General features: G+C 48.2%; 1 protein-coding gene across 1 annotated transcript in view; it reads left to right on the plus strand.

Moving 5' to 3' along the window:
• SYNPO2L (synaptopodin 2 like) overlaps positions 1–12,723 on the plus strand; it is a 54,435-nt gene that overhangs the window by 18,783 nt on the left and 22,929 nt on the right. Inside the window, exon 3 of the mRNA XM_030570753.1 lies at positions 4,948–5,591. Within this exon, the coding sequence (XP_030426613.1) occupies positions 4,948–5,591 (644 nt within the window). The remainder of the gene's footprint in view (positions 1–4,947; positions 5,592–12,723) is intronic.

Consider the following 12,723-nt stretch of genomic DNA (forward strand, 5'->3'; position numbering starts at 1 on the left):
GGCCTGGGAGGTCCCAACTCCTCCCTCTCCCTGAGAGTGCAGAATTCACCCCTATTGTACTCCAGACTGGACAAAGCACTAGTGAATGTCCTTGTGAGGAGACTTGCACAGCGATAAAGAGCCACACTGGCTGATGGTCTCTGCAGAGTGGGGCCTGAGCGTGACTGTGCTCAGACAGGGAAGAAAAGGGCAGGATGTCCCCACCCACAAGGAATCAGTACCAGGTCTCCATGTAGCGCAGGGGAGGGAAAACTATGGCCCGCGGGCCGGATCTGGCCCATATGGGCTTTCAATCTGGCTGGCGGGATTGCCAGCCCTGTGACACAGCTGGCACCACGTCCCTGTGGCCCTGGGGGAGGCGGGGGGCAGGAGGCTCCGTGCGCTGCCTTTGCCTGCAGGCACCACCCCGCGCAGCTCCCATTGGCCAGGAACGGGGAACAGCGGCCAATGGGAGCTTCGGGGGTGATACTCATGGGTGAGGGCAGTGTGCAGCTGCTGGACATTCTGGCCATTTCCGGGAGTGGTGTGGGGCTAGGGCAGGCAGGGAGCCTGCCTTAGCGCCGCTGCGCACCACTGCCACTCCCGGAACTGCTTGAGGTAAGCAGCGCCGGGCTGGATCCCGCACCCCATACCCATCCTGCAGTCCGCACCCCAACCCCCTGCCTTGAGACCCCTAACCCCCTGATGCACCCCTCCTGAACCCCAACCCCCTGCCCTGAGCCCCCTCTTGCACCCCACACCCCTCCTGCACCCCAGCCCCCTACCCTGAGCCCCTTCCTGCACACTGCACCCCAGCCTCCTGCCCCAGCCATACATTTATGGCCCTGCATACAATTTTCCCACCTAAAAAAAGGTTGTCCACCCCTGGTCTAGCTGAAGTGAGCCAGTGCACTGAGACATTCTGCTGTGTTCTCCTGTGGTTCTGGGCTCTTACCAGTGATTAAGTGTGGCAAGAGAGGCCTGCAGAAGGTGTCCAGAATAGTATGGGCCTTATGTCACCACTCCAGAGCCCACCTGCAGGCAGCAGGTGCTGGGACAAATTCCACTGGGACAAAATCAGCACACTTTAAATTAGCCAAGTGACACGGGCAGTCTCCCCACTGGGTGTGTAAATCAGCTGTCCAGATGCCAGCATTAGACAGCTTTGAGATAACATAACTAGCTGGCCTTACTCTTTAGTGGGGCTTGCCAAATGCTACTGCCTATTACATCTCTGCTCCTTGAACCATATTTATATTCTCATGCAGCACAACACTCGTGTCCTTCCCGACAGGAGAGTCAGTGTGCTGATTCCAGTGAGTGCATGTGTGCAAGTGAGAGATGGGGCCCAACAGACAGGACTCCGGGGTACTGTTCCTAGCTCTGACTCCCACAACAATGAATAATGCTAAGTTACTTTTAAAAAAGCAGAAGGGGGAAGAAGGGATTGACACAGGCATCTTTTTATTTTAGGGATTAAGGGACGCTGATAGCAAGAGGGAAGAGTTGGTGCGGGAGGCCATATGAGGGAGGGGATGGTGGCCTGAGCAGCTATGAGTGGGAGCGGAGATGATCCTAATAACCAACAGTGGGAAGGGGTGTGAGAATGAGACACCTTTCTGTCAAGATATGCATGGGCCCACATCACTGCAGTGTTTGAGAAGCCCCAAACTAGCCCATTTCCAACAGAACCAAATTCCAAGTCTGTCCTGCCCCCTCAGCAGTTCACATTTTCATTCAGAGCTCTCTCTTGCATGATTTGCACCCCAGGTGCCACCCAGGTAAGCAGCTGTAGCAATGGGAATTACCTTGTGAGTTAGCCAGATGGCACTCACTCACTCACTCACTCATGCCCGTCACCCCAATCTAGAGTGCATCATATGGTGCTGCAGGCCCTGAGTGCCGGAGTTCCTGGAGTACCCCAGGCTGGTTAGCTCTATGGTGCTACTGCTCTAGTCTAAGGGCTGGTCTACACTATGGGGGGAAACCGATCTTAGATACGCAACTTCAGCTATGTGAATAACGTAGCTGAAGTCGAATATCTAAGATCGGATTACTCACCCGTCCTCACCGCGCGGGATCGATGTCCGCGGCTCCCCCTGTAGATTCCGCAACTCCGTTGGGGTTGGTGGAGTTCCGGAATCTATATAAGCGCGCTCGGGGATCGATATATTGCATCTAGATGAGACATGATATATCGATCCCCGAGCAATCGATTTTAACCCTCCGATACGGCAGGTGGTCTAGACGTAGCCTAATTATCGCTTCTTCCCTTCCCCATAGTCCAAATGGAACACAACCCCCTTGCCCACTGCTCTCACATTTTATCCCCTTCCATGTCATTGAGAGGAAGCCAAGTGGTACAATTTTCAAAAGCATCTAAGACTCAGATTTTTAACGGTATGTAGGTGTTGTTGCATTCAGCATTGCAACAGCTAACTGACTGAGAAGTCTAAGACTCATCTTCAAAGGGATTTAGGCACTTAGGAGCCAAAATCCCATTGACGGTCAATTGGATTTAGGCTCCTAAGTGCTCCAATCCCTTTTGAAAAAAGGATGTAGGTGCTTGTCATTTACATTTTTTTACTATCCAGCTAAGCACCAAATTATCTTTCATGAACCCTTAAATTTTAAAAAAAAACAAGGACTCCTCGGTTTTTTTGCTAATACAGACTAACATGGCTACCACTCCGAAACCTTACATTTAAAAGAGACCCACCTGCTCCAAGCACTTGCAGTACAAGCACACACCCAGCCCCCGCCTCCCTCATAAGGCTCACGGTGAAAGTTTCCCTCGCCGCCATATGAGCTTTTCTTTCTCAAGCATTTATTTGTTTGAAAGATGAAGCATAACCGCTTCTGAACCACCTTTTCCCAGACCATGTGTCAAACAGCCAAGTCCTGACTCAGTGCATACATGACTGTGCAGGCGCAGCTACACGTACAGTGGGGTGCAGCGTACCAACACTGTACAGCCAGCTAGCACAGGTATACACAGCAGTGGAGACAGTGAAGCACAGTTTAGGTGAGTAGAATGCCCTACACGCCTGAATACCCAGTGATGTACCCTACATGGCTCTCTACTTGCCCAAGCCATGCCTCCCACATCTAATGCTGCTATTTTTAGCAGTGTAGTATTCTGCTACCTCCCTGCTGCCAGAGGCTTGCACTGCGGCATGTAGCTATATACCACAGTTTGGATACAGCCTGCCTTTTGCCGCAGGGTGTAGCTACATGTGTAGTGCCTGTACAGTAACTCCTCACTTAAAGTCGTCCTGGTTAATGTTGTTTCATTGTTACGTTGCTGATCAATTAGGGAACATGCTAGTTTAAAGTTGTGCAATGCTCCCTTCTAATGTCGTTTGGCAGTGGCCTGCTTTGTCCATTGCTTGCAGGGACAGCAGCCTGTTAAAACTAGCTAGTGGGGGCTTGGAACCAGGGTGGACCGGCAGCCCCCCATCAGCTCCCCACTCCCCTAAGTTCCCTGTGCAGCAGCTGCCCAGCAGGCTACCAATTGCAGGCAGTTCAGCTGTCCCTCCCCCCACTGCCATGTGCTGCTCCTGCCCTCTGCCTTGGAGCTGCTCCCGGGAGCCTTCTGCTTGCTGTGCAGGGGAGGGGGGAAAAGGGAAGCTAATGTCAGGGTGTCCCCCCCTACTTCTCTCCCCCTCCCAGCTTACCCCTTTTCCATGTAGAGCAAGGTGGGGACAGGACAGGGTTCACGACAGAGAGAGCTTGCTGATTGCAGCTGTTGTCTCAATTTCCTGATTTTTTTAAAGGCAATGTACTCAGAGTGGGGTCCTCATACTTAAAGGGGCAATGCACTTCTCTCTCTCTCTCCCACACACAGGATGTGTGTGTCTGTCTCTGTCTGCCATGCTATCTCCCCTCCCTCCATTTGTGCTGCCTTGTAGAGTGTGAGGCTAAATTAACAGCAATGGGTTAATCCTTGAGGGCTCAGTGGAATGATAGCTCATCATTTAGCAGTAAGGCATTCCCTGGGAAATATCCCACCCTCTGACTTCACCACCTCAACCAAGCTTCACAATCATCATTGCTGTGTACAATATTAAATTGTTTGTTTAAAACTTAGACTGTGTGTGTGTGTGTGTGTGTGTGTGTGTGTGTGTGTGTGTGTGTGTGTGTGTGTGTGTGTGTGTGTGTGTGTGTGTGTGTGTAATATAGTTTTTTGTCAAGTGAAAAAAATTTCCCTGGAATCTAGCCCCACCCCCCATTTACATTAATTCTTATGAGGAAATTGGATTCGCTTAACATCATTTTGCTTAAAGTTGCATTTTTCACGAACATAACTACAACGTTAAGTGAGGAGCTACTCTACCGTGCATGCCACTGTAAGTGTAAACACAGCCTAGTGGGAGTTCTGACACAGCAGGTTCTGAGTAATAAGAATGGCAGAATTCAGCCGCAGTGTGAACTCAAGGGGCCAAATCATGGAGTCCCGACTAAGCCTTTTGCAAGTAAAATTACCACTGAGTTTTTGCCTGTCCAGAACTGTCAGGACTGAGCCTGTGGGATATACAGTCAGAAATCAGAGTACAGGGCTCAGTTACAGCTCTCACCAGCCAAGCTGGGATGGACAGGGGAGGAGGAGTTGCCTTGCCCCTGCTGTGGGGCCTGGAGACAATATGCCTTTGAGAAGCATAGCAGCCCCCAAGGTCTGGGGGAGGGGAAGACGGGGTGCCACTTGCTATTCCTGTGTCGCAGGTATAGCCAACACCCTTTCCAGCACAGCCAAGCTAGGAAGCAGAGAAATGTCAGTGATTAATTGGCCTTGATGTAGCCATCTGAGTTGCACCTGCAAATGGTGGGTTTGAATTTGGCCTGTATCATCCAGATAGGTGAGACATTTATGGCCCCTGTCCCTCCCCTATGCTGAGTGCCATCCCCCTGCATCCTAGGAGTTCCTCCACTGACTGAAATTCACAGAGCCACTCCTCCTTCTCTCCACAGGATGGCTGGCAGAGACCGGTCTGGCATGCGGCCCCTGCACTCGCTTTCCCCTGGGCAGCCTCGAGTACTCTCCGCACCCTCCCCAGTCAGCCCAGAGCCAGCTGGTCCCCCAACCATCACCCCACCTGAGCCACAGCGCAGGCGGCAGCAGCAGCTGGGGAGCCTGACCTCGCCCCCCGACAGTGAGGCATACTACGGTGAGACGGACAGTGACGCTGACAACATTGCCCAGGAGAAGCACCGGCGGGCCCGCAAGAAGAGCCCTCGCTCTCCACCTGGAGGCTCCAACAACAAGCCAGGCGAGCCACAGGATGAAGTGTCTCTGTCTGAGTTGAGTGGCTATGACAGCACCCCAGAGGCAGTGGTGCAGGCCGGAGAGGGAGGAGAGAACATGAGTGGTGTGGCCGAGAGAGAGATTGTGAAGCAGCCCAGCAGCCTCACGGACACCCCTTTCTCAGAGAGTGAGGTGCTGCTGCAGCCGTCCCCAGCAGAGAGCAGAGAGCTCTCCCCGGAGGCCATGCTCCTGCCCCATGCCACCAGGACCATCCGAGCGGAGCGCCACCTCATCCCCATGGTGGGGCCAGTAGAACACCCAGTCGATGAAGATTTAACCACCACCTATGCAGAGAAAGCCAAACTAGCTAGTAAGTGCCCCAGGCCCACCTCTCTACTCCTCTGCTGCAACCTGCCTGTGCTAACTCCCCTTCCCAGGCCAAAAGGCCTTCACCCAGCACTTCACCCAGCTTCTCTTGTGTGGCAGGATGCTGGGCCAGGCCAGCCCTGCAGGGGTCTGAGCTGGCGGCTTAGGTCACTCAGAGTTTCCTCTGGCAGGCACTCAGGGAAGATGTTCAGAGTCTAGAATCCCCACCCTGATTTCTGTTGGAAACAGGAGGGAGATGGCTGGTACTGGAACTGTCCGGGTTCAAGTTCACTGCTACAGGCCAATGGGAGCTGCTGGAAGTGGCACAGGCTGAGGGATGTGCTTGCCGCCCTTTCTGCAGCCCCCATTGGCCTGGAGTGGCGAACCACGGCCAGTGGGAGCCATGATCAGCCGAATCTGTGGACATGACAAGTAAACAAACCAGCCCGGCCCACCAGAGGCTTTCCCTGCACAAGCAGCGGAACAAGTTTGAGAACCACTGGACTAGAGGAGTACGTCGGCACTGCAAACTAAGCCTAACTCTGACTCATATTTGATCCCACACCCCGTTCCGTCCAGGCACAAATCAGAGTGAATCAAGTCACCAAGCACTCAGGAACTGGAATCTAGGACCCTGCTAGGGTCAGAGCCTGAGTCCTGATATGAGTTGGGCCCAAGCCCTGTTGGTTTATGGTGTAGACACAGCTCAAACCACAGACCCTAGTCAGAAGGTCTGCGCAGTGCAGTGTGGGCACATTAGTACAGCTGTGAAACCCAGGCCCAGCAATTGGAAACCCAGGTTTAAAATGCAATGTGGATGCTCAAGCACAGGCTTCGATGTCCCCAAGCCTGAGTCCCACAGACCTGAGTTTACAATGCAGTGTAGATATACCCAAAGTGACCTAACAGGACCTTTCTAGCTCTTATTTCTGTGGTTCTGTAATTCTGTGTCCACTCAGCCTCCACCTGCTGTGTAGATTAAACTGAGCAATTCTTAGGATTCATGGAAATCAGGGCTGGAAGAGATGTCTGAAGTAACCAAATCTAATCCTCTTGGGCTGGCTACTCCATCCTCCTTTATTGTTTTTGAACATTTCCATAAGTAACACCTCTGTGATCTCCTTTGATGACTGCTCCACTAATTGCTCTTACCAGGAGGGTGTTTTTCCTTCTATTTAATCTAAACCTGCCTTTATTTATCATTAGCTTAAGGCCATTATTCCTTGAATTACATTCTTGGCCAGCTTTCCCTGCCTATTCCCCTCACCTATCATTTCCTCTCAAGAACTTGTAGCAAGATGTTATGGGGAAGGAGAAAGCTGGGTCCCACCTCTCTTAGTCGTGGACATCTTACCTGCATCCTGCTATCACAGAATCATAGATTAGAGTTGGAAGAGACCTCCGGTCATCTAGTCCAACCCCCTGCTCAAAGCAGGACCAATACCAACTAAATCATCCCAGCTGGGGCTTTGTCAAACCGAGCCTTAAAAACCTCTAAGGATGGAGATTCCACCACCTCCCTAGGTAACCCATTCCAGTGCTTCGTCATCCTCCTAGTGAAACAGTGTTTCCTAATATCCAGCCTAGACTTCCCCCACTGCAACTTGAGACCAATGCTCTTTGTTCTGTCATCTGCCACCACTGAGAACAGCCAAGCTCCATCCTCTTTGGAACCCCGCTTCAGGTAGTTGAAGGTTGCTATCAAATCCCCCCTCACTCTTCTCTTCTTCAGACTAAATAAACCCAGTTCCCTCAGCCTCTCCTCTTAAGTCATGTGCCCCAGACCCCTAATCATTTTCGTTGCCCTCTGCTGGACTCGCTCCAATTTGTCCACATCCCTTCTGTAGTGGAGGGGACCAAATTTGGATGCAATACTCCAGGTGTGGCCTCACCGGGGCCAAATAGAGGGGAATAATCACTTCCCTCGATCTGCTGGAAAAGCTCCTACTAATATAGCCCAGTATGCCGTTGGCTTTCTTGGCAACAAGGGCACACTGCTGACTCAAATCCAGCTTCTCGTTCACTGTAATCCCCAGGTCCTTTTCTGAAGAACTGCTGCTTAGCCAGTTGGTCCCCAGCCTGTAGTGGTTAATGGGATTCTTCCTTCCTATGTGCAGGACTCTACACTTGTCTTTGTTGAACCTGATCAGATTTCTTTTGGCCCAACCCTCCAATTTGTCTAGGTCATTCTGGACCCTATCCCTACTCTCCAGTGTATGTACCTCTCCCCCCAGCTTAGTGTCATCTGCGAACTTGCTGAGGGTGCAATTCATCCCATCATCCAGATCATTAATAAAGATGTTAAACAAAACTGGCCCCAGGACTGACCCCTAGGGTACTCCGCTTGATACCAGCTGCCAACTAGACATTGAGCCATTGATCACTGCCTGACAATCTAGCCAGCTTTTAATCCACCCTATAGTCCATTCATCCAATCCATACTTCTTTAACTTGCTGGCAAAAATATTGTGGGAGATCATATCAAAAGCTTTGCTAAAGTCAAGATATATCACATCCATTGCTTTCCCCATATCCACAGAGCCAATTATCTCATCATAGAAGGCAGTCAGGTTGGTCAGGCATGACTTGCCCTTGGTGAATCCATGTTGACTGTTCTTGATCACCTTCCTTTCCTCTAAGTGCTTCAAAATGGATTCCTTGAGACTGACAGGTCTGTAGTTCCCTGGGTTCTCTTCCCTTTTTTAAATGTGGGAACTATATTTGCCTTTTTCCAATTGTCTGGGACCTCCCCCGATTACCACGAATTTTCAAAGATAATGGCCAATGGCTCTGCAGTCACATCAGCCAACTCCCTCAGCACTCTTGGATGCATTAGATCTGGACCCATGGACTTGTGCATGTCCAGCTTTCTTAAATAGTCCTTAACCTGTTCTTTCACCACTGAGGGCTGCTCACCCCCTCCCAATACTCTGTTGCCCAGTGCAGCAGTCTGGGAGCTGACCTTGTCTGTGAAGACTGAGGCAAAAAAAGCTTTGAGTACTTCAGCTTTTTCCACATCATCTGTCACTAGGTTGTCTCCTCCATTCAGTAAGGGTCTGACACTTTCCCTGACCTTCTTGTTGCTAACATACCTGTAGAAACTCTTCTTGTTACCGTTCATGTCCCTTGCTAGCTGCAACTCCAGTCGTACCTTAGCCTTCCTGATTACACCCCTGCATGCTCGAGCAATATTTGTATACACTTCCCTAGTCATCTGTCCAAGTTTCCACTTCTTGTAAGCTTCCTTTTTGAGTTTAAGATCACTGAAGATTTCACTGTTAAGCCAAGCTGGTCACCTGCTGTATTTGCTATTCTTTCTGCGCATTGGGATGGTTTGTTCCTGCACCCTCAATAAGGCTTCTTTAAAATACAGCCAGATCTCCTGGACTCATTCCCCCCTCATATTACCCTCCCAGGGGATCCTTCCCATCAGTTCCCTAATGGAGTCAAAGTCTTCTTTTCTGAAGTCCAGGGTCCGTATTTTGTTACCCTCCTTTCTTCCATTTGTCAGGATCCTGAACTCAACCATCTCATGGTCACTGCTGTCTAGGTTGCTACCCACATCTACTTCCCCTACCAATTCTTCCCTGTTTGTAAGTAGCAGGTCAAAAGGAGCATGGCCCCTAGTCGGTTCCTCCAGCACTTGCACCAGAAAGTTGTCCCCAACACTCTCCAAAAACTTCCTAGATTGTCTGTGCATTGCTGTATTGCTCTCCCAGCAGATGTCAGGGTGATTGAAGTCCTGCATTAGAACCAGGGCCCATGATCTGGAAACTTCAGTTAGTTGTCCAAAGAAAGCCTTGTCTACCTCATCCTTCTGTTCTGGTGGTCTATAGCAAATGCCCACCACGACATCACCCTTCTTGCTCTCACCTCTAAACTTAACCCAAAGACTCTCAACAGGCTTTTCTCCAGTTTCATACTGGAGCTCTGAGGAATCATACTGCTCTCTTACATACAATGCAACTCCTCCACCTTTCATAGAATCGTAGACTTTAAGGTCAGAAGGGACCATGATGATCATCTAGTCTGAACTCCTGCACAATGCAGGCCACAGAATCTCATCCACCCACTCCTATATCAAACCTGTGCCTGAGCCATTGAAGTCCTCAAATCATGGTTTAAAGACTTCAAGGTCAGAGAATCTTCCAGCAAGTGACCCGTGCCCCACGCTGCAGAGGAAGGGGAAAAACCCCCAGGGCCTTTGCCAATCTGTCCTGAAGGAAAATTCCTTCCCAATGCCAAATATGGAGATCAGTTAAACCCTGAGCATGTGGGCAAGACTCACCAGCCAGACAGCCAGGAAAGAATTATCTGTAGTAACTCAGATCCCAACCCATCTAACATCCCATCACAAGCCAGTGGGCATATTTACTGCTAGTAGTCAAAAACCAATTAATTGCCAAAATTAGGCTATCCCATCATACCATTCCCTCCATAAACTTATCAAACCTAGTCTTAAAGCCAGATATGTCTCTTGCCCCCACTGCTCCCCTTGGAAGGCTGTTCCAGAACTTCACTCCTCTGATGGTTAGAAACCTTCATCTAATTTCAAGTCTAAACTTCCTGATAGCCAGTTTATATCCATTTGTTCTTGTGTCCACATTGGTACTGAGCTTAAATAATTCCTCTCCTTCCATGGTATTTATCCCTCTGATATATTTACAGAGAACAATCATATCTTCCCTCAGCCTTCCTTTGGTTAGGCTAAACAAGCCAAGCTTTGAGTCTCCTTTCATATGACAGGTTTTCCATTCCTTGGATCATCCTAGTAGCCCTTCTCTGAACCTATTCCAGTTTGAATTCATCCTTCTTAAACATGAGAGTCCAGAACTGCACACAGTATTCCAGTTGAGGTCTTACCAGTGCCTTGTATAATGGTACTAACACCTCCTTATCTCTACTGGAAATACCTCGCCTGATGCATCTCAAGACTGCATTAGCCTTTTTCACAGCCATATCATATTAGCGGCTCATAATCATCCTGTGATGAACCAATACTCTGAGATCCTTCTCCTTCTCTGTTACTTCCAGCTGATGCCTCCCCAGCTTATAACAATAGTTCTTGTTATTAATCCCTAAACGCTTGACCTTGCACTTTTCACTATTAAATTTCATCCTATTACTATTCCTCCAGTTTACAAGGTCATCCAGATCTTCCTGTATGATATCCTGGTCCTTCTCTGTATTGGCAATACCTCCCAGCTTTGTGTCATCTGCAAACTTTATTACCACATTCCCACTTTTTATGCCAAGGTCAATAATAAAAAGATTAAATAAGATTGGTCCCAAAACCAATCCTTGAGTAACTCCACTAGTAACCTCCTTCCAGCCTGACAATTAACCTTTCAGTATGACCTGTTGTAGTCTCCCCTTTAATCAATGCCTTATCCACCTTTCAATTTTCATATTGATCCCCATCTTTTCCAATTTAACTAATAATTCCCCATGTGGAACCATATCAAATGCCTTACTAAAATCGAGGTAAATTAGATCCACTGCATTTTCTTCATCTAAAAAATCTGTTATCTTCTCAAAGAAGGAGATCAGGTTGGTTTGGCATGATCTACCTTTTGTAAAACCATGTTGTATTTTGTCCCAATTACCATTGACCTCAATGTCCTTGACTATTTTTTCCTTCAAATTTTTTTCCAAGACCTTTCATACTACAGATGTCAAATTGACAGGCCTGTAGTTGCGTGGGTCACTTTTTCCCCCTTTCTTAAAGATAGGAACTAAATTAGCAATTCTCCAGTCATACGGTACAAGCCCTGAGTTTACAGATTCATTAAAAATTCTTGCTAATTGTCTTGCTGTTCAAGTTTGGCTTCTACCTCGGATGTGGTAATATCTACCTCCATATCCTCATTCCTATTTGTCATCCTACCATTATCTCTAAGCTCCTCATTAGCTCATTAAAGACTGAGGCAAAGTATTTGTTTAGATATTGGGCCATGCCTAGATTATCCTTAACCTCCACTCCATCCTCAGTGTTTAGCGGTCCCACTTCTTCTTTCTTTGTTTTCTTCTTATTTATATGGCTATAGAACCTTTTACTATTGGTTTTAATTCCCTTTGCAAGGTCCAACTCTACATGGCTTTTGGCCTTTCTCATTTTATCCCTACATGTTCTGACCTCAATAAGGTAGCTTTCCTTGCTGATCACTCCCATTTTCCATTCCTTGTAGGCTTTCTGCTTTTGCTTAATCAGCTCTCTGAGATTCTTGCTCATCCAACTTGGTCTACAACTCCTGCCTATGAATTTTTTCCCCTTTCTTGGGATGCAGGCTTCTGATAGTTTCTGCAACTTTGACTTGAAGTAATTCCAGGCTTCCTCCACTTTTAGATCCCCAAGTTCTTCAGTCCAATCCACTTCCCTAATTCCCTTAATTCTTTAAAGTTAGCCCTTTTGAAATAAAAAACCTTAGTCCCAGATCTATTTTTGTTTATCCTTCCATTTAGTTTAAACTGTATTAGCTCATGATCACTCGAACCAAGGTTGTCCCCTACAACCATTTCTTCTATGAGGTCCTCACTACTCACCAAAACCAAATCTAAAATGGCATCCCCTCTTGTTAGTTCAGCTACTACTTGGTGAAGGAATCCATCAGCTATCGCATCTAGGAAAACCTGAGCCCTATTATTATTACTAGCACTTGTTCTCCAGTCTATATCTGGGAGGTTAAAGTCTCCCATGATCACACAATTCCCATTAGTATTTACTTCATTAAAAACATTAAAAAGGTCTTTATCCATATCCAGATCAGATTCCGGCGGTCTGTAGCACACTCCAAGCACTATCTCAGGGGAGGCTTTAGTAGCTTTCTTCCCCAATGTGATTTTTGCCCAGACAGACTCTGTCTTATACATTCCATCCCTTCTTATTTCTTTACCGTCTACTTCATCATTGATATATAATGCTACTCCACCACCTTTGTCTTTATTTCTGTCTTTCCTAAACAGCACATACCCTTCAATACCTGTACCCCAGTCATGACTACTATTCCACCATGTTTCTGTTATCCCTATAATATCCGGTTTCACTTCCTGCACTGGTAACTCTAGTTCCTCCATTTTATTACCTAGGCTCCTCGCATTAGTGTACAAACATCTTAATTCTTGCTGTTTGGCTTCAC

Source organism: Gopherus evgoodei, chromosome 7 (assembly GCF_007399415.2).
Source record: "Gopherus evgoodei ecotype Sinaloan lineage chromosome 7, rGopEvg1_v1.p, whole genome shotgun sequence".
Lineage (NCBI taxonomy): Eukaryota > Metazoa > Chordata > Testudines > Testudinidae > Gopherus > Gopherus evgoodei.